Raw genomic sequence first — 23,892 nt, 5'->3', positions numbered from 1 at the left:
ATAACTCAAACATGACTGGTGCTGCATCGCCCTGGCTTTGAGACTGATACTAGAGATTCATGGATTCCAATTTATTCAATATGTGATTCTGTATATGATTTTTTTTTGCTCTGGTACCCTTCTTTCTTCCTGTAGTTTCTTTGATGTTTCTGTTTCAATCCAATTCCCTAAGGCATCATAACAGATCCCTTTTCATTTGTACTGAACCCATGGGTATATGAGTGCTTGTGTATGTACGTGTTTGACTCTCTTATTCTTAAATGTCTACACCAACTCTTCTCTTTAACTTTGTCACCTCTACAAAGTCAGAGCAACCCAATCCCTCAAAGCAAGGCAGACCAAGTAGCTAACGTGGCTAGCATAAATAAATAACATTTAATTACTGCTCTATAGCTAGAGCGTAAATGCTGCTGATCCTAATCTGGCTCGAAATCTATTTTATAAGTTATCATTACTTTTGGAAACATAACATAAAAAATGTATTGTTTTACAGCCAACCAGCCAAGTTGCAGATTATGTTGTAGTCCGTCCAGATTTATGTAATGGAGACTTTCAAGAGATGCAGATGACATCCTTCAGGACATAATGATGTCAAAGTGAAATTGGCCTTTAACCTCTGGAATATAACATATCATTACTTCATCATTTCATCCCATTAGATTTGTGTAAATTGTGTAAATTTGCCTTATGCATTAATATACTATTTATTGTTGATCTTCAACCATCAAATTCTAATCACTTTATCCTGAGTCCAAGTGAACGTTACCATATTTTAAGAAACTCCATCAAGGGCTTCCTGAGATTTCGAGTTCATGAGAACATGACAGAAAAACTGCAGTAAAAGCAAGAATAAAAAATAAAGAAAAAAATATGGGGAAATATAGCTAACGGAGAATTTGTGTACAACATGCTGAGCACCTAAACACAAAAATGCATGTTGTGACCAGTCAATTTAAAATTAACATCTATCTCTCTCCTGTTGACCCAAAGTGCACAGGGTTCGAAGGCATCAAATGTGTGATGTGGCTTTAATTAAAGCTCCTCTGGGGTTTTTTGGCTCATTTTCTCGCAGTTCAGTATGTCTTATGCTTTGTTATTGCTGTGATAGGGATTTTCAGAATTTGGCCTCTCTGCAGAGCTCTCAGCCATGTGATGAAATCCCCAGTTGAGTAGCTGCCTCCATAATTACTGGGGATGGTTTACAAGGGCTGGACATGACAGAGATGAAGTGGATTGTCTTGATGGTGAAAAATTGCATGAAATGGGACATGGAAATGGTTAATTAAGATGAGAGAATTGGGAATTGGTCAGAGAAATGCAACATGATGAGGATAAAAAAGGCAGAGAATAGTTTAAATCCATGGAGCTAAATAAAGCTTTTCAACGTCATGATTTTCTGCAAATGAAGATTTTATGAACATCGTGCATGAGTTTATGAAGGCTGAAGACAAATATATTTACAAAACAAAACACAAGATAGCTGAATACAATGACTAACTCAAACAAATATCCTGTATGCTTCTGTCAGGAGTGTGCATAGCTGGTCCTTTCTGTTGAGCTGCCCCATGTGGCCAGTGTTGAAAGACCTCCTGAGAAGTGAAAGTAGGATTACAATTTAAGACTTCCTCATTGGTAGGTGCTGAAGGCAAAGACACATTATACTAATGACTGAACAGGGGTGTCAACAGGGAAGTACAGGTTAGGGACCATAGGACATGGATGTTGAGAAATAATAAGGAGTTTTCTTAGATATAATAGAGTATTTCTACACAAATTAACAGTTACCACGGTTGAGACCAGGGTAGGACTGGACACAAGAATAGAGAACAGAATAATCTTTGATCTTCCTCTCCTGTCATTTTTCTTTTACTTTTCCTTGAACTCTCTTTCAACTGTCTTGTCTTCAATTAATTTCCAACTCTCAGTTGTCCAGGCAACCAAAGACCCCCTGCTTACTTACAATTCTTGTTATATCTCACTTTGATCTCCATCCAGCGCTTAGTCCTTAATCTTGATTCCCTCTGCTGTGTTCCTCACTTTCTACTCCATTACCTCCCTGCTCCCTCTAAGAGATCCACGCAGGGCTGATGTTATTTATTCAGGGTCCTTTTGCCATCCAGCCATTTTGTACAGTATGATACCAGGGAACTCAAGAGTATCAAAGAAATGATCTGGTATATTTATTAAAGGTGTCATAATTACAGGTTTAATCCCTTAAGTAATTTTTGAAACTGAACCATTCAGCTACCAACATTCCAACTAATTTATTACCAACAATTTCCTGTCCCACTGAGATTAGCTGAACTGTGTGCTGTCTACAGTTTCACACTCTTTCCCGTCCCAACTTTTCACCTCCTCCTTTCTTTTTCTCAGAACTGCCAATTTGTTTAGGTTCATGATGTACAAAGTGTTTTAAACTATGTCTTCATCCTCCTGCAGACTCGAGCAGTGTTTAATTTGTCTTTCTTCATGTCTTTGCATTGTATGTTGTCAATGACAAACTGCAGCACTTGCTCTCAGCAGCCCTCTTCTCTTCCTTCTCCCTCTTTGAATGATAATCACTTTGCCTCTTGTGTATGTTCATCCCCTTCCCAGAATGACTTGGTGTAGAGCTGGATTTGTGCTCTAGGTTCTATAAAGCTGGCAGGACAATTTATATATATATATATATATATATATACAGTGCCTTGCATAAGTATTCACCCCCTTTGGACTTTTCTACATTTTGTCATGGTATAACCACAGATTAAAATTTATTTCATCGTGAGTTTATGTAATGGACCAACACAAAATAGTGCATCATTTGGAAGTGGGGGGAAATATTACATGGATTTCACAATTATTTACAAATAAAAATCTGCAAAGTGTTGAGTGCATATGTATTCACCCCCTTTACTGTGAAACCCCTAACAAAGATCTGGTGCGACCAATTGCATTCACAAGTCACATTTGCAAGTCACATAATTAGTAAATAGGGTCCACCTGTCTGCAATTTAATCTCAGTATAAATACACCTGTTCTGTGACGGACTCAGAGTTTGTTGGAGATCATTACTGAACAAACAGCATCATGAAGACCAAGGAGCTCACCAAACAGGTCAGGGATAAAGTTGTGGAGAAATATGAAGCAGGGTTAGGTTATAAAAAAATATCCAGAGCTTTGAACATCTCTCTGAGCACCATAAAATCCATCATAAGAAAATGGAAAGAATATGGCACAACCGCAAACCTACCAAGAGGAGGCCGTCCACCCAAACTGAAGAGTCGGACAAGGAGAAAATTAATCAGAGAAGCAACCAGGAGGCCCATGGTTACTCTGGAGGAGGTGCAGAGATCCACAGCTGAGGTGGGAGAATCTGTACACAGGACAACTATTAGTCCTCTACTCCACAAATCTGGCCTTTATGGAAGAGTGGCAAGAAGAAAGCCATTGTTGAAAGGGATCCATAAAAAATCCCGTTTGGAGTTTGCCAGAAGCCATGTGGGAGACACAGCAAACATGTGGAAGAAGGTGCTCTGGTCAGATGAGACCAAAATTGAACTTTTTGGCCTCAATGCAAAACGCTATGTGTGGCGAAAACCAAACACTGCCCATCACCCTGAGCACACCATCCCAACAGTGAAACATGGTGGTGGTAGCATCATGCTGTGGGGATGCTTCTCTTCAGCAGGTACAGGGAAACTGGTCAGAATAGAGGGAAAGATGGATGGAGCCAAATACAGGGAAATCCTTGAAGAAAATCTGATGCAGTCTGCAAAAGACTTGAGACTGGGGCGGAGGTTCATCTTCCAGCAGGACAATGACCCTAAACATACAGCCAGAGCTACAAAGGAATGGTTTGGATTAAAGAATGTTAATGTCTTAAAATGGCCCAGTCAAAGCCCAGACCTCATCCAATAGAGAATCTATGGCAAGACTTGAAGATTGCGGTTCACAGACGGTCTCCATCCAATCTGACTGAGCTTCATCTTTTTTGCCAAGAAGAATGGACAAACCTTTCCATCTCTAGATGTGCAAAGCTGGTAGAGACATACCCCAAAAGACTTGCAGCTGTAATTGCAGCGAAAGGGGGTTCTACCAAGTATTGACACAGGGGGGTGAATACTTATGCACCCAACAGATGTCAACTTTTTTGTTCTCATTATTGTTTGTGTCACAATAAAATTTATTTTGCACCTCCAAAGTACTATGCATGTTTTGTTGATCAAACGGGAAAAAGTTTATTTAAGTCTATTTGAATTCCAGTTAGTAACAGTACATAATGGGAAAAAGTCCAAGGGGGGTGAATACTTATGCAAGGCACTGTATATATATTTATTATTTGTACTGGAACCTACCAGTTATAACCAAACTAACCTAGGGGGAAGTTGTATTGAATATCGATCTACAATTTAAATTAGCTATCTGTTGGATGGGATGCATTTGCTCATTAAGTGACACTCCATGTCTCGATCAAACATTTTACGGGGGTATATTTAGTTATGCGAATACAGGTTTTTAAGTTAGTTGTAGCATTTGTGAGCATCAATGAGCAATGCGGCTGCTTTCAACTTAGGCAGGGGTCTCTGGGCTAGAAGACAGGATTTCTGGATGGAAGCTCCCCGTTGTTTTGGCATGATAATTGGCTTTTCTTTTCCACAATTGTATCATGTTCCAATGACTTAAGGGAGAAGAAGATCTTGAGTTAGCGCCTTAGCTGTTCCACACTGACATTTGAGTACAGGGATCTCTCACTAGCAGATCTATTACTATATCATTGTTCTCTACCTAAGAGAACGGGGAGCTCTATGAGGGGGCAAACTAAATCCAGCACGATTTTACCAGGAAGAACATAATGGTGAAAGCATGTCCTAGTACTCCCTTCTTTTGTAGCCTTAGAAAGTGCTTCTAAGCAGAGTGGGGCTGTACCTCAACAGCTGTGAATCTACAATCTGCCAAAACATGAGCTATTTTCTCTTCAATTAAATATATAACCAATAATTTAATTTAACATGATGAAAAGTCCTTTTTAAAAATAACATTCTTTCAATTTATAAATGTGTGTATTAAAATACGAGAGGGAGAGTACTGGTACTAGAAATTTTGATTATAGAACTCATTATTAGCGAAGCCTTTTTTACCTACTCCTGCCCCGATTCTAATGAAGATATGGAGCTTTAAGAAAAGCTCTGGGGTTGGCCGGGTGGAGGAGAAGGACTGCAGCCGCTCCAGGGATTGTCCTTATTAAACCTCAATCTATAACCTATATAACTATACATCTCGGGGTCAAGGTCAGCTGAATACACACACCCTCAGCTGTCAAATGTATATGCTGAAAAAATGATATCGGTCAAAATGTCCAACGCATCTGTGGTGTACAACATTTGCACCGTGTTTGCATGTTCAGTACATAGAATACATATGTAAACCCGCCCCTGAGTGGTAGAGTGAGCTATTTAATCATGACTTGTATCATGAGTTAGTAAAACAAATCAATGACACAGCCTCACCAGCTTTTTACTTCCTTTTTTTTTTTGCTTCATACAATTTACTTCATTTAATTTTCCTACTTTAATCTCTAAATACTAACTTTCTTAATTGATGTTGTTGTCTTTGAAATGCAATTCGCTGTCTTCTTAATTACTTCACATTTTAAATGTTTGAATTATTACGTGCCCTTGTAAAGCAGTTTGAAATATTTGCATCATCTTATTTCATTTATTTGTATTTCCATGCCTCTATAAAGCACGTGTGTCCAAATGGAAAATAACATTACCTTGCCGAATCAACAATTCTGCAATGTGCTTTCCCCAAATTATTCACCAGACATGGAGCACTTAACCATTAGGTGTTGTCCCTTCAATTTACTTCAGGCATTCAGCTCTGCAATTATGATGCAGATTATAAATGCATGAGGATACTCATCCCGAGGCTGTTTACCACAGCACACAGACTTTGGCACTTTGCCGTGACCATGTTCAGTTCTCTGACTTTATACAAGCTGCTCAAGAGTGCAGGCCACTTAACTTCAGCCATGAAAAACTGTGACAGAAAAATGGCCACAGCAATAGTGAGAGGGAAACTGAATAAGGACACAAGTGTTTGTACTTAAATTACAGAAATACCCACTGTGCTCTCAGCTCTGATTTTTTTGAGAGTCACAAATGAGAAACAGAGAAAAGCACAGACCACTGCATTCAGTGTCACTGAAGTCAAGTGCTGCAAGCACAACATCCGGCTGAGTTAAAGTACATGAATCAAATGGTGGTATGTGATTCAGCTTTGCTTATTAGGCAGCATCAGAGGTGGCATTTGTTTATTTGAATGTATGCTTTGGTGTGAAGCTAGTTTGCAGTTACCATGAATTTCAACTGCGTCATTATAACTGACTCCAGCTGTTGTCCTTTGCAAAGCAAGACATTACTCATTTTTAGTGCCATCTCTCAAGCTTACATTGACTCTTTTATGTTCACAACACAGATGTTTGAGGAATATTTCTTTAGGGAATTTGTAATTTTCAGTAGAGACAAGACTGTGAAGGTTTGCCTTTTTAGCTGAGTTAGCATAGGACGTACGACTTGCCATATGTGGACGATTCAGTGGAGCAGCATAGAATGGAATCTGCCTACTTTGCACTCAGATACATGTTACTGGAGTGCCGTTGATTGTTTTTATTTGCCATGCAATTCCTTTCTCTCACTGACATACACACACACACACACAGCCAAAGACTCACACGCACACACACACACACACACACACACACGGAGGGACAGTACAATATGTAATTAAGGCTGAACCCCATTGTACCAATGATCTGCAGACTGGTAATTAAATCTAATCTGTGTGTGTCAGCTTAGTGTGGGAATGTGTGTCTTTGTGTGAGTGCGAGTGTGTGTTTAATGTCATAAGGCCACAGCAGTGTAATGCCACTCTCCCGTCCAGTTAATTAATTCAAATGTCCAGCCTTAATTAATTTCACACGGTGGATTGTGGCCCCTGGAAACCACCTGCATACATAATTCCTTCAGGGAGAGTGTGTCTAGAGATGCACTGACCATGTTGAAACTAGTATTTGTTGTATAAGTACATTACACTGTTTATATGAATGTAAGAAAATTATATTTCAATATGTGCAATAATAGTGAACATTCACGTGTGTAAGAAAAAGACATAACAGACTTTGTGCATTCAGTGGAGGATTTCTGGTTCTTTGAATGCATCTTGTCAAAAGGATGTCTGGTGTGAATGTGTCAATTGTCTGTGTTGGCAGACTTTGTGTATAAATGTGTCTGTACTTAAGTCTGAGCTGATTAAAGCAATTCTATTAGTACACTTAATCTGTTAGGAATTGTGAAAATGTTCTCCATTAGTGATTAGGACAGAATCATTCAGAAATGAGATACGGGCTTTGTTGTGTAGTTTTTGATGGTGCGTTGAATTAGTAGCACCAGCAGATTCTTAGCGCTAAAACACATTGTCCAGTTACTGGAGTTGGTAATATACAGTCTCAGTGTTAAGAACTTATTTAAAGTAGATCAGTACACTACAGACAGATTAGTCTCAATTACATGACAAAATATATGTTTTAGTTCAGGAGGATACAGAGGGCGGATTAAGGAGGATAGTGCTAAACCAGCCTTGGTTAATAAGACTGAATAAAATGTGTCTTCATTTACAAATCATCATGCGTTTCATGTTATAGGCTTGAGTCAGTGTAGTTAGCATGAATCCCTCTCATGTTCGAGCATACAGTCTACATACTTAATTTGACATGCTAATTACACCGCGCAAATGCATTAACACACTTCAAGAAATACATGGCTGCGGCTGAGGAAGGAAACGGCTCTGTTCAACTTTTCGTGCACCTAATATATGCCCTCATTTCCCCACTGATGCTATCATTGAAACTAGCTCTGGGCTGAGAGATACATTTTACTGTACAAAGCTATCCGCTCGCCTGATCATCACGCCAATTACTTCACAGACACCAGGATTGGGGCATATTTAAACATGATTATATAGCGAGAAAACCCAGCGCTGCACTCTTTGAAGCAAACTATTGCGTTATTTTTTTTTGCTTTAAATCGTGACAGTATTTTTTTATAGTTGAAGCCAGAAGAATGGGAAATGCACAGAGGTGTAGAGACATCTAAACATAGAGTGTAACTATGGGTTTGGGTACATAGTCAAAAATGACACTGTACTCAGGAAGAAATGCAGCCAACTATCAATGACCATATGTGTGTAGTTTATTAAATCAAACTGGCACACAGCTGATGGCCTTGTGCTCAGTTGTAACTACTGTCCTGATGCCAGTAATGTGACATTTATAGATGTGGATTGTGTAGAGCCTGAATTAGTTATGAGGAAGGGAAATTCTTCAAAAGCATGGGTTGTTATTTTTTAGAATGAGGTTATAAAAGCAGGCACATCATAATACCTCATGGGGAGAAAAAAAGTTTTGAAATATGATGGTGGCACCTTTTTTCCCCCTGCAAGGATTTGAAAAATAGACTGTCATTAACATAAAGCAAAGAACGATACAGTCATATTCAATTAATTTTGTTTCCCTTTTTGGTATTTGTAATTTATCCTGACAGCTTCTGTGGTGGTCAAAAAAGCCCAAGTATGAAATATTATTCTGTGTGCTGCGTGCTGGGTAAGAAAAACTTCTACGGTAACTTGTATCTAAGACATGTCGGTCAGTTTTTCTTTTGCCCTAAACTCTCAAAGGCACAATTCGGCTTGACAGGGAAGTGTCAAGCACATTTAGATGGATTTTGGTTGAAGCAATATCCACTTTAATGACAGCAATATCAAGTTTTTACATTTAACATGGCACGCCATGATGTGCCCTTTTTCTGCAGTCAAGTTCTGTGATGAGCGGATTTGTTGTAGCTCTTGGATGACATGACCTCTGAGACAGCAGCTGCAGGGAGGGATGGAATGATCTTTTGGAGCAAGGGATTAATATTCTTATTCATTTTGTCTCGTTCCCTCACTCCCCTCAAGGGCCAATGTGACTTTCTTTGTCCTGACATTCGGAAATTCACTGTTAAATGTTAATGGGGACTATTTTTAAATGGGTCGCGACCACGTCTGGCACACACGTCCACGCCGGACACTCGCACAGCGGACACACAGGAATTAGATGACGCAGACGGACAACTATGCAGACAGTCACGCACACACACACACACCCACATGCTTAACTACACACCCTTTCCGAGCTCGGTCTTGAATTAAAAGATGAGTTCTTATTTGTAATCGCAGAAAAAAAGGATAAGATATTCCCCTCAGCCCACGAACCTCTACAAACCTCCCTCAGTCCAACTGTTCTTTCTTCCTTTTTCCATTATTTTCAATTCATCCCTACTGGTGGCTCAGACATCTTATTTGATGTCGCTCTCAATGTTCCGGGGGACATTGAAAAAGCTCGGACATCTTACAAGCCCTCAGCAGCGTGTGTCTGCTTGATGGAGCGCTCATTTTTTTTATGTCAATGCCTATTATCACTGGCAGCATGTCTAAGCTACCCCTCTCTGCAGACTGAAACCTGGAGATACTCTCATATACTGAGAGCAACCCCCTAAAGGTGACAAGGTGTTTAAATCAAATACACTTCACATCTGTTGGACGTGGGGACACTGCATGTTGAGTCTCCTTCTCTGGGAGATTAGTGGGTTACATATTTGAGCAATAGGACAAAGACATAATGGGATATAATGAAAGGAAGCAGCAGATTAATTGAAGCTGGGTGTGATCATGTAATAAGCATCAAGAGAAGCTTGCTCAATATACTGTGTATATCAGTAGGCTTAGAGATGTTCAGACAATCACAGGAAAGCAGGCTTTTAAAGATACTTCATGATATCCTTATCCCAAACCCTATCCTAAGAGATCACATTCTGTCTCGCTGACTGGGCTTTGGTCCCTATGAGATCAACTGGTACTGACCAGGTTAGTGTTTGTCCTAGAAAAGAGCTAACAAAAATTAGCACAGACACACACACACACAACTTCAAAATGACCTTTCATTGACTTAGATTTAGTGATTTAGTGCAGACTTATTCTAACCTGAAGCATAGTTAATACTTAGTACTTAGTCCACCCCTAACCTTAACCTTAACATAAACCTATACCTAACCCCTAAAACATGTCTTCAACTTCAAATGTGTAGTTCAACATTATGAATTGCTTTTTTTAATCCATAGGGAAGATAAGTCCTCACAACATGAGTAATACAACACACACATAGTTCCAGAATAACTGGAATTGCATCTGAGCCACTCTACACTACAGACTGTTCATGTGACAAATCACACATAGTGGGGTGACACGCAATTTGAATCAAATGTTCCTATAGGTTGAACTTCCTGTTGACAGTGTGTCTGAATGATAGCTTAGGGTTTGTTTTTGTCTTCACACGGGAGACATCACCTTCACAGGGTGGCCCTATACAGTGATGATGATAGAAAGCACAGTGGGCATAAAAACATGCCAGTCGCTTTCCTTGATGCGAACGCAAACAATATCACATCAAAAAAGCCATTGTTCTGCTAAGAAAAGCGCAGCTTCATACACAACAGGTGACATGCAATTAAAATCAAGTGTGCTTGACAGTTGGATATTGTGGCATCCTTTTCTCACACACAAGCCATGAAGAAGAAATCAAACAAACTCAAGTTGGCGGCTATTATTCTTCTGAGAAAGTGAGAGCCATTTCAGGTAACGTGCTATTAAATTCAAACAAAGCCACACTGTAACAGTTAGACCTTCCACAGCGCAACAGTTGCACTGCAAGTGCCCTAAAATTATAGCCTATACCAAGGTCTGCATCCGTTCAGTTACATTTAGCCCGGATTGTTTACAATGCTGCAAAGTCAAAATCAATAGGGCCTGCCAAGACGGGAACAGCCTAATGTTCCATTAGGACTCTCTGCTATTCAATTACAGCTCGAGAGTTGGAGAAGTTTCAGCTAGCTCAGGTCCCCAGAGAAGAAGCACAGAGAAAGTATGAGGCAGAGAGATGGAGTAATAAATCTCAAACTGACAAACAGCAAAAATAAAGTTATGGCATCCTCCCACCTTTACCCAGCCCCAACATTTCCCTCCTTGGTCTTCATTGAAGCTGCAGTACAGGGTATAGAGGAGGAGTGCTTTTAATTGTTGCTTTTGATTTGTCCATTATATTTCATACAGTCATTATTGTTTTTCAATCATCTCTCTGGGAGTATTAATTATCATTGGATTTGGTTCCACCCCCTAAAAAAAAAAACCTTTTATACCATGCATGGCTCCCTATATTTCCATTAATCTGCACACCAACTGTGTGAGGCAGGGATTTTCTTTCTTTCTTCAATAAGTGAGGCCCTTATCCTGGGATTCTACCATATAACCAGGCCATTCTCCTGGGAGACAGTATTACTCCTGGGGTGAAAGAGAATGACAACAACATAGAAATAGGGGGATGCATAGAAAGACATGTCATAGATCAAGATAAAAAGAAAAAATGCTGAATTAAAAAGATATATATGGACAGCGAAAGAGAAGAATAAATAAGTTTCCGTTGTGCCTCTAGACAGGTCGTCATTGAATCCCTATGGAGGCAATTATAGGACCTAGTGGCAAGTCTGTGTGTGTGTGTGTTTGTGTGTGTGAGTGAATGTGTGTGCTCATGCATGTGTGTCGCTAGAAATGGGCCTTTGTGGGAATAGTGAAAAGAGAGCGAGATATGAGTGAACACCGCATTCGCAGTGTGCCTTTAAAATGCACCAACACACCGTAAAATACCCTACAAAACCTGCTGCTCTGATGATAATCCAACTGCCTCTGGGTTACAATGGAATCATCTTCCAAGTAAATGCATACGTTTACATAGAGTACATATACTCTGTAAATCCCCCACAGACTGTATTAGTAAAGTAGAAATATTACCTTACAGGCGCTTCCTTCCATTTTATATCCAAGTCCATCCAGAGTCATTAAATATGTGATTAATACTTTGATGGAATTAACAACAGTTGTCAAGTCTATTTCATCATAATTAGTATTTCATTTGATCAGTTAAGGCTATTAAAGTGTCCATTGAGATCTTGATCTTTCAGGTTTAACCACCAACATTTTATTACTTTATTTTTAAGTCCAAGTCCACACTTTTGCCATGTTAAAAAAAAGGATTATTTCAAGACGTTGCTGAGATGTCACACATTGAAGACACAAAGGACAAAGGGATTTTTGGATGGACAGCTTGAAAATACAACGCCTCAAACTGCTGCTGTTGCTGGAAGGTTGGTATAAACATACTCCAAATACTAAAGTCCAAGCACAGGGATCATTGAGAGATGTTTGTAGTTCCCAACTAAGTCAAACCGTACCTGCTCTCTGAAATAGTCAGCAGCACCTAAGATTTGCCGGATAATCTCTGTTGCCACTTGCTGCTATGTTAAAACAGTAGCAAAGGAGGAAGTAATGCAATGTTGTTACGGATGTAAGGAGATCAGGGGGCATAGTTGGGTTAGATAGGCAGTCAGGGTTGTTTTTTCTTTTTTCAGAAGCATCATCACAATCATCCCCTGACCTTAACCATTCAATTATTTTGTAACAACGATAATGATGATGTGCCAACCTTACTTGACTTTGCCCTTTTTTCAATCCAAACATGTTCTTTCCATCAAACTCCCTCTGAAGGCTCAGAAATATGATGTTACACCGTTGACAGGGATGATGCTTGATTATGTGATTTGAAGGACTTGTTGTGTCATAGTGTTCCAGCCTTGCCCGGTTGAAACCTGCTCTGACTGCCCCTTGATCATCCTGTGTGCCAAATCGGTTTGCTCACCTGAATCAGGGCAGTCTGTTGATCATCCAGTGTGCAAGATCAATCAGTTCACCTCTACTAGCCCAGCTTGGTGTGTCAGCGACCACACATTTGTAAAAGCATAATCTGTCCACAATTTGTATATTGGATTTTACATCAGTCCCAAGCCATGTGACAACATTTTTTATAGGAACACAGCTACTTTAGAATTCTGTATATTTGATATCTTCTAAGTTCTGGCTGATGCTGTTGCTCTGGCACAGATTACTTTATTCAGTAGCCTCACACACTCCAGGTCATGTGTCTCTCAAAGCTTCTCTTGAGCTTCCAAATGTATGTTGAATACTTAACTAGTGCCTTGCAGTTCCTGGCTGGGGCCTTGCACTGCCTCCTTGCCAGATGTTGCTATAAAGCCAGGTGCTCAAGCGACTCCTGTCCACTACCTGTATTCTTTGCTTGATGGACACGTGAAACAGGTCTTTCCTACTCCGTTCAGAGCCTCGATCAAACAGTGGGATTTTGTGACCAAAGTGCAAGCTATGCTGTGGTTGTAAAACAAACAATCTATAACCAATTTTATTTTACTATTAGCTGTGATAGCCTGTAAACACATGCACATCGATAATCACCCATTATCCATACCGTTTCCTTTAAAGACCACAGCAGGGCTGAAGCCAATCCCAGCTAACATTATGCTAGAGGCAGGGTCCACTCTGGACAGGTTGCCAGTCTCATCACAGGGCCAACGTACAGAGACAAACAACCATTAGTCTCTGTCATTTTGACCAAGACCCTCCTTGTTGTGAGGTCAACAGTTCTTACCACTGCACCACTGTGCCACCTTGCTGGCCTCACATGGAAAATATCACCAGACACATGAAAACAAATAAAACAAATAATCAAAACATGTTTTCCAATATCAAAATATCCCAGGAGTGTTGAATTTATTTTACCTCAGAAGATTACCTGGAAGGAAGGTTAAAAAAAGACTTCCAGAATCTTTGGAAATGAAGAACATAATGTGAAACACAATCACAACTCGAAAACATTAAACCTGCTTTAGATGTTTTCTTAGTTTTTTCAATTCTTTTTATTTTCTATGTCTCTCTCATGGCCTTCGCTTTTGCCTTTCATTTTATTGTATTCATACATTTCTTTCCACCTCTTTAGGTCTGTTTGATTCTCTCTGACCCCTTTATTTCCCTTCAACCTCTGCTCACTCTTGTTTCCCCCCACCTTTCTTTCATCAATTATCCTTCTCCCTCTCCTGCACCCTGTTTTTTCAATTCCACAGCCAATATCATTTCTCAGTGTGTTGTGGTTGCTGCTGTTAGCGCATAGTTTAAATGCAGTGTTCTGTATTTAGCTCTCTCTGGGAGTCACAATGTTCCATTTACCTCTCCCACAATGCGCTGCTGGGGGAAGGCCCTGATTATGCAAAATATGCTAAATGTGTGTGAATAAGGCATACGGCATCTGTGTGGGATATCATCAAATTGCTTTTCTCAAACTTTCCATTAAGAGAGCATGAACCTTTTTAGTTTATTTTGGGGATTAAAAAAATCCACTTACATTCTTGTAAATGGGTAAACAATAACTAATATCCCCAAAAATTGACAGTTGACAGTAGGCTGTTAACAGATACTGAGAATAAGTAAACCTACCACGCAGTTAATACCTTTTTCTTGAATGACAATTAAAGCATCATACTAATTGGTATGGAACTGACATAATTTCTAATGGTACTTAAAAAAATAACATTTAAGTACAGTAATTAAAGAAATTATGCTGATTGACTATATAAATACTAAACTATATTTCTCAATAAGTAAACTGCTAAATAAATTACACAACTGGTTCAACCAAATTGACCATGTTAGTTAAAACAAGTTAAAATAGGCTTTTATTTATTTTTCATTGTGGCATTAATAAAATACTGTTGGAGGCCTACGTTAGCTTACCACCATGACACCAATGCACGAAGAGGTGAATAGAGTGTGAACATGTAAAGGTGACAGTAAGCCAATCATGACTGTTTCAAATGTTACCAATAAAAAAGGCAATGCACTATTATGTGGCTCAGCATCGAACCAAAAGGCTTAAACATGTTAAATCTACTGTACTCACCAGCGGGGCCGTATCCCTCACTTCACCCCCACAAGGGGGGGAAGGCAGAAACAGTTTGGTAACCACTACAAATAGGTAAACTTTATGTGATTCATTTGTTTACTACTGCATTATTTGTAAAAATCTATCTAATTGAAAAATGTAGGACTATGTGTTTGAAATCCCAATTGAACATCAGTTTAATTTTTAATGCATTAGAGGCTTTGCGTCCATGAATCAACACATAGTATGCTTCCCTTCCCATTAACTCCTCTATTCATTCTGACGCAGTTTTCTCTTCCTCTTCACATTGTCCGTCAGTATCTCTTTATTCCACTTCTCCATCACTCTCTATGCTGAAGTACTCTTATCGTCAAAGTTATTCAGGCCCGAGGGATCCTTTTTAGTTTTCTGAGTTTTTTTTTTCTCTCTCTCTTTACAGCTTAATCTTGGCTGATGATGTGGTGTCAATTCAGAGTTATTGTCGGTTCCATGTGGCTTCAGATTGAACTATGAGTGCATATCTTTCACAGGTCATGACTGTTCTTGCAAGCAACACAGCAAACTGTGTTGTTGTATCTCGTGTGTGTTGTTCATTCCCTTATGCTTAATATTCATACATATGAACATATACAAGCTTGGGCACACACACACAAACACGCACGCACACGCACACACACACACACGCGCACACACAGTGCCCTATACAGAGTGACACATGTCCATAATGGCACAAGTGAATCTGAAAGACTGCTACAATATGTCACCATGACAGCCACATGTGATTTCTGCTGATTATAGGGGTTGGAACATGGCTTTCTTCACAAACACATAATAGACTGGTAATTGTACTGAGAAAAAACAAGGTGAGAAAAAGATTTAACTGATGAAGGATGACTACATTTACATCGAAGAACACAAATACATAAATATACTCAAACCATGAATATGTTTTGGTTCCATAGTACTTGATTAATCATTCTTGAGCTAAATAGGCACACACAAACACACGTACTTGCACACACAAACTCACAAACACAGGTAGTCTTACCCTACGAGACTGGATCTCTTTGACATATAAAGGCAGCAGGAATTCGGACACTCCCTCCAATCGGACACCTTCCTTTGTCACCCGTAGATTCCCCATGCCATCCTGACAAGACAAAGAGATAAACAGAGAGATTTAGTAGTTATTGAGAGAATCCTTAGAAATTCAGGTGAATCCAATAACATTTTATGAGCAGATATACTGTCATAGAGACTGAGAGAATCCAGTGATCTACTCTGCTCATCTTCTTTCTGATGAGTTTTCAACTAATCAATCATTATAAATGATGAGTTTTCAACTAATCATTCATTATAAATGATACAACAGCCTATTACTAAATTAGTCCCATGATATTATTCACAATAATACACAGATACTGCAGAAAATAGTGGTGGGGCACAATTGTTGAATTGCTCATGCAAGAACATGTTCATGATTTATTGTGTGTCTTGTCTTCAGGTTTCATATGGCTTTTCTTTTCCTGTAACACAACTCATAGACAATGAAGCAAATGTGACTTTGGAATACCGTCGGCCATATGAAAGTGCACTTGACTTGCATATACAAAATACAAGGTTCAAAGTGTGTATTCACATGTACATTCAAATTAAAGAAAATGTAGAATGTATGGTCATATTTGTTTTATCTTCTAGTTTTTACATTGACTAAATATCCTCATGCATTTATGAAATTTTCCCTTTTCGAGATCCTGGGTTTACACCAATTTAAATGTGCTTAGAGCTTTTGAGGATCCAGCAGTACTTATTAGCATTAGCCATTGATGAGCAGTGTAATATTGATTTGAAATGGGAATATCATGTATTCACATAAGTCTACTTCACCTCCAGTTTGATCCTGTTTTACAGAGAGCGTTCTCTAACAGTCCGTTGGAGTGTATAATTCACGTATGCGTGTGATTATTGATTAATTTATTCAACCTCGGAGGACGTCATACATAACAATTGCCTTCCAAAAACAGAGGAAGTAAATGCACATTGTCAAAGCCTCATGAGAGCTTTAGTTTTGAGATGCTGACAAAATAAGGGTTTTATCTTTATCCAAACATGACAAGGTGCTGGAGGTTTAGATAACCATTTGGTTCACAATGAAGACATAAAACAGTACGAACACATTTTAGCTTGTCAGAAAGACAGATGAAAGAAACCCCTGCTGAGATAAACTTATCGAGGCGAGTGAAATGGAGGTCAGCTAGTAAAATAGGAAGTGGATATGGCTCTCTGTGGGGAGCCTTTTCAAACAACGGCCGATCTAATAACTTTGCAACTTACACAATTTAAACATATAAATTCGAGACCACAATCATTTGTTTTAGACCCTTAGTATAATTTTTTCTGTAACCCAAATCCTAATCCCTAACATTACAAGATACCAAGTAGTGCTTGTTGGTGATAATGAATTTGTAATTGGCTTTGACAGTGGTGAATAAAATAATTAACTAGATGAGTCTAAGTTTTACCGTTATTAAATATCTGAGTTTATTATAAAAGGTCCGTGGACAGGGGATTCTTGGTCCAACGTGCATGAAAGGAGTGACTCAGAAAACCTTGAACAGCGATGGAAACATCTTAGTTTTATATCAAATGGGAGGGAGCAGATAACAAGTCATGTCAGGATTGTTATTATCTTCTTGAGAATGGAGACTTGCCTCACAGCTCTTCTTATGACAGCTCTTCTGTCATAAGGAGAGCTCTCAACTCAAAGTTATATACAATATTAAGGGTATCAAAAGGTGTGTTCTGTCAGAAATTTCCTGACAGTGTTGTAATATAAAGTGAAAATCACCGGGAAAAAAATGTAGGTTGATGTAATACTAGACATTGTGTTTGAGGGTTGCAGGGGGCACTGTGACAAATCCAAGCTGACCTTGGGATACACAGGACACTGGACGGGTTAATCTGTAAAGTTATGTAAAGCATAACATTGAGGTTATGTGCTATCCCCGACTATTTCTGATGTGCTGGACAGCTCTCCAGGTTTATGATAATGTGTGCAGCATTTTATAGATTCCACTCTAGGGGAACTTTGAAAAATTGTTGGATCCGATTTACATCGCCAGATTAAATTCATTTCAAACAGCCATACAGGGTACTAGGAAAGTAAGGCTTCTTAGGGAGCAAAGTGGCAGATACTGTTCCATGTCAAATCGATTCTTAGGAGAGTAACAGAGCAGAGAGCACATCAGAGCAAGAGCTGCTCTGACTGTGGGCTTGGTCTGAGCTCGGGGAGGTTTCTGGGTATTTAAAGAGATAAACTTTAGAAAAAAGACAGTGACGTCGGCACCTTGTTTAAATAATCAACTGTAATAATAGGCGATCAACTGCAATCACTGATAGGATGGATGTGGACAGTTTGGATCAACATCAACATTTCAGTATATTGCCAATGTTTTTTTGTTTTGTACTTCTCATTCTACAGACAGCAATTAGACACAGCAGGTGTGTTCCTGGTTTGCTAAATAAATGACAAGCTCAAAAAATGCATCAACTGTGAAATAAAGTTCTCTTCGGTGGTAAAAACCTGAAACAATCATGATGGATTAAACTAATTCAGCCTTCAACTGCAATAACTATTCCACAGTATGTTGTTGGACAATAAATTTATCGTGCCTCCCTAGTTCCCAGCTTTCTATTCATGTTCACAAATGTTGATGAAACTATCCACGAAGATACAAATTCTGTTCCGTTTAGTTCAGTGAATTATCATTAATGTTTAGGTGCAACAACCCAACAGAGCCTTTCCAATTGCAAATGTGCTCAAGGCACGAGAAAGAGAAGAATCACTGAGGGAGAGAAATGAGGCAAAGATAAATACAGATGGGGACTCAGACAAATTAAGTCAAGGTCATCAACTGACATGGCTGTTGTGTTGGGCGGTGGTGGTGTTGGTGGAAATGAGCTGGGGGAACAGACGTTTGTGTGGGGGTGGACCAGCCAACAAAAGGAAATCAGTATTTTGAATAGAATGCACAAACAATATGAAAGACAAGCAGTAGAAACAATGTCCAGTAAGACGATCTGCTGCAGAGGAGGCTTAGAAATTTACATTCATATACGAACCCCTATGTCCAATCAAAATCAACACCACCAATATACATGCTAAATAGAATAGTTCTGCGAAAATTCATTAGTTGAGAGGGTTACTCCAGCATAAGCAAAAAACAGGTTCTATTCAGAATTAGAATTACTTCTAACTTCTAAAGTAATTCTGTACTTCCAGTGATCATGGCTATTCAGACTTAACTAATATATGTTGGGACAACTTTCAAGGAGTGAATTTGTTTATTAAGATCACAGTGACCTTTGATCACCATAGTAATGGATAATTATTCATTTGATCAAAAATAAGAATAAAAAACAAGATAAACCTCGAACAATAGTCTGTTTATGATCCAGAGAAACATATTTATTTAGTAGCTTTGCAAACTGAAGAGAGTGTGAGTGATCGATACGTGAGACCACCCAGAGTTGTTAGATCTACAATCATGACAGTGAATATACAGTAGTCCATGCAGCTTATTCAATAAAATATATCAGAACCCAGGGACCTGGAGAATCGCAAATACTCCCTGAATTATTGATGGGAAAATAAAGTTACACACATAACCAATAAAGCTCCACATATAGAAGCAAATAGTATAGAACATGCACACAGAGAAAAAGAGGGAGACTGTCATATATATTAAACTGAGCCTGAACATATTCACACTAAAATTAATCAGGTGGTTTTATTCCACCACACTGCTCCACATCTATCTATCTATCTATCTATCTATCTATCTATCTCTCTCTCTCTCTCTCTCTCTCTCTATTTGCAATCCAGTATGCGTAATTGGCACAAATGTTATACGAACGATATTGCCAAAGCCTACAATACAATGGGGGTTCTTTAACAAACAGAAGAAAGTGACTAAATCTCTCCATTCATCCATTTATCTCTCATTGTTCCGCTGTCTCTCTCGCTCTCTCCCTGAATGTGTTTGTCATGGCTTTTCTTTGTCTGTCTTCTGTTTATCCCTCGCTCCATCTGTCTGTCTCGTTCTCACTGTAAAATAAATTCTGCAAAAGAGATCATAGGTTGAGATGTGTCTTAAAGCGGGGTTGGGTTGGTTTTAAATAAAGGGTTAGGGTTAGGGTTAGATGCCTTGAACCAATTGTTGTTTGTTCAAGGCATCTATAATTGAGTAAGAATTTGTATTAAACCTTTTGATTATTCATAATGAAAAGTAACGAACTGACCTCAAAGTGACCCCCTGAACCTCTGTTTTCAGACATTTGTACAAAGTCAGGGTTAAAGGCTAATCAGCTTTTTAACCAAGATACTGCAGTCTGACAAAGACACAGTTATTCATGTGGTGTGTGGGTTTTAAGCTGTTATATAGCTACATCACACTTTTTTGATAATGTCAGGCTTGTTTTGATTTTTGATCTCCTAGTTTTCAAGTGACTTTTTAGTTTGTTGTTTAGTTTGTATCTATGTTTCTTCACAGACTCCTTCTGTATCGCTATCCAGTTTTTTATAATTGAGATGTTTTAAATGTCAGCAGGCAATTTATTTATATCTTACTGGTAATGTTAAGTTATTATGATATAAATATATTTTTTTGTAACAGTATACCATACTATCTTTGAGGGTGCACACATTGTAATGGAACTATATTCAAATTCTACATTACACACATATATAATATCCCCCTGGACAAAGGCAGCATCAAAGATGATCAAACCTAGTGCCGTTAGAAGTTCCTAGAAATATACAATTTTAACATGCAGGTCATTGCCTTTGTGTCTTTGTCTGAGATTTTACACCCCCAACAAAACCATCAGTCTTGAACTTACATTAACTATAAGGCTGCCTTTGATTTAGAAATGTTCCCACCTACAGAAAGCGCAAACAGCTCCATCACGCCTTTAACATTTTCCCAAAATCTTTTTATGGATTCCAGCTTGCAGCTTTTAAATAAATAAAGAAAGGTGCTACATTGTTTTTTTGTGCAAATTTGGATGAGAAGATAGTTGATGAGTTCGGCTGCATAAGCACGAAACGCAGCCTTTTGGTAATAAAGCACAATAAACAAATACAAATAATCAACATAATAGCAGGAGATTTTAGTTTGTCAACAAATGCAACAACTAATCAGGGAACAAACTAAACCTCTGTTTTTTTTTATCTGTGTTTTCTCCCCGAACTGAGACAGGTTTCATCAGTAAAAATCTAAAAAGCGTTTACATTTGTACCTTTGCTTGGAAAGGGATGAGTGAGAGAAATACCATTTGGGTGCAATCTGCAAGATGACTATGGATACACACTGGTCCTTTATCAATGTGTGTGTGTGTGTGTGTCTACGTGCGTGTGTGTGTACTGTATGATTATATATGCGTGTATACAGGTGCAGCTGCATGACAACCCACTCACTCTGTGGGACTGGTTTACACACACAATGTTAAAAATAAAGGTGGGCACTCTCTGCATGTCTGCACACACAAATGAAAGGAAGGAAACATTTGTGCAATACACGCAGGCACGCACACACAGGGAGTATACAGATTAAATACGATTCCTGACACAACATCAACTGAGCCCTGTTATGAAGGCTGCCGATAGCTGTAGGAAAACATGACTGCAATATATATCATGTGGCCTCCATTATGGACCACGTTTCCTTTCTTCTCCATAGGTGGCAGTAATTTTCTAATTAAAAGTTCAGATTCCATCAACTATCCAATAGAAAATACCTCCTGGTTCAGTTCAAAAACATTCATACTTTTTATAAGGTAAGAGAAAGACATATAGTGGTGAAAAGCAACCAGACAGACTGTACAATAAAACAAATCTGGACAAAACTCTTCCAGATAGATCAAATGAATATTCATATGTTTTTGACAACACAAGAGCAGTTAATTGGGATTCCACTGGTCAGGCTGCCTGGTGGAAGCAACATTGCTTTAAATAATGGAAAACGATTATAATGAAATGACAACCAGTAATTTATTTGAACAAAAACTGAAGTAAATCTATTAAGTAACCATTTGAAATACTTGTTGGCAAAGTATCACTTGATTTGCTAAAACACATTTTTACAAGAATAAACACTATAAACAAGAATTGATCTGTGCTGTAAACCCCAATGTGTCCACAGCCCATGTAGCTTAGCTGCATCACATACACAGACAGTGTCAGGACAAGACGTAGCTTAATGTCAGCTGTTAAAACAATGGCCTGTTTGTGAGAAATGTTCTTCTTCCAAGGTCAAGAAGGTTTATGAACGTGTCCTCTCTGACGTAAGAGGTGAAGATGCAATGATGGATTCCCACACCTCGGTGAGGTTAACAGGCAAACTGTCCCATTACGTGAAAGCACATCATATGCAAGGTTATACACACACAAGACCGTCACCAATCAAATACAAAGTACAGACATGTTTATCACTATGACTTTTAGGTGTCCATACACACACACACACGGAAGACCCATGTGTCCCTGTGTTGATGGATAGGCTAGGGAAGTATTTTGCAGGCACTTCTAATATTCAGGACTGCTGTAATTTTTCACACAACCTTTTATGTCAGCAGAGAGAGAGAGAGAGAGAGAGAGAGAGAGAGAGACTTTTGCCTCTGGAAAACTGCTGAGAAAATGGCTAAAGTGAATCCCCCATTAGGAAGCTCTTTGGTCGTCCTTTCCTTTTTTAAACATTTGGAGACGGGATAGGATGTTCCTGACTGAGAACACGACTTTGTGTAGCTCTTTCATAACTTTATATTAAGTCAGGGTATTTAACTCAGTCCTTGAAACTATTTTCACTCTGAATTATTAGAGGATGCAATTCAGCACTATGATAGAGAATAAATTGGCAAGTTTGCTGAGCCAGACATTCAAAAAAATACCTGATTTATAGTCGAAACAAACCATACAAAGTCAAGCTGGATACATAGAGGTTAAAGAGTGAAATGAGTATTGTGATGATTGTTGGACAATGAGTCATTAGAACTATGGATTATGGACAGGATTTTAGGAGTTCAGAGTACAGTAACGACAGCCAAAGTAATTTCTGAGCTTAAATTAAGGCGTAAGACTGCCATACTGTAAAATGTCAAATGTTGTCCAGCTATGGAACCAGGCCTTTATTATTAAAGACCTGCCTTAATGTCTTAATTCCCTGTTATAAAAACAGACATTGGCGTTTTGCTCCCATATGCTGTATTAATTTGTTGTTGATGTAAACTCAGCGCTGCCTCCATCTGTTTCATATTAAACACTATGAGAAGTTCAAGGGGTAGAATTCAGCTTTTTGTGAAACACGGTCATAATAAAAGAGCAGCTTTACATTGGGACATAACATGTTTCAGATTAATACAACGGTGAAGGAAAGAAGTGTTACAGAGAAAAAACAGACAACCAGCATCTGATGGATTTTAGCATGTATACTGTCCCTCCACAGTTTGGTGTAAATTTTACCATGTGTGCTCATGCATACCTTTACCCTTATTTTTACATTACAAAGTAGAAACTATTTGATGTGTGTGTGTTTGATTGATTAGATCAGTGGAGCTGAAATATAACGAGGAAGTGGTGAAGAAAGAGAACAACAGCAGTGACTGGAAGTAGAAAGAAAAGAGAGCAAAACTCTTTTAATTTAACATCAGATCAATTGAAGTGGTATCACAGACATCAAGACAAGTGCTGAAGAACGAGGCTAACCACTGAGCGGGAAACAGAGCAAGAAAACAAATGTCCTGCTTGAAGGAGTGAAGATGATTTAAATGAAGTTTGAGTTTTGTGTTGACACGCTCTCATCTGAACAGTCAAGCAAAAATGTGTTCAGTCCCAAAGACAACGCTCAGAGAGAAACTATGGTACGTGGGCAATCCACACATTTGTGACATCTGCACAAGTTATTTGGTAAATGCTGTATTATTCT

At 38.8% G+C, this 23,892-nt stretch overlaps 1 protein-coding gene across 1 annotated transcript in view; it reads right to left on the bottom strand.

Annotated features, from left to right (window-relative positions):
• LOC128437513 (zeta-sarcoglycan) overlaps positions 1–23,892 on the bottom strand; it is a 135,507-nt gene that overhangs the window by 69,736 nt on the left and 41,879 nt on the right. Inside the window, exon 2 of the mRNA XM_053419697.1 lies at positions 15,960–16,061. Within this exon, the coding sequence (XP_053275672.1) occupies positions 15,960–16,061 (102 nt within the window). The remainder of the gene's footprint in view (positions 1–15,959; positions 16,062–23,892) is intronic.

Source organism: Pleuronectes platessa, chromosome 3, assembly GCF_947347685.1.
Source record: "Pleuronectes platessa chromosome 3, fPlePla1.1, whole genome shotgun sequence".
Classification (NCBI taxonomy): Eukaryota; Metazoa; Chordata; class Actinopteri; order Pleuronectiformes; family Pleuronectidae; genus Pleuronectes; species Pleuronectes platessa.
Note: the sequence above shows the minus strand (reverse complement) of the source record. Positions and strands in the feature narration are given on the sequence as shown.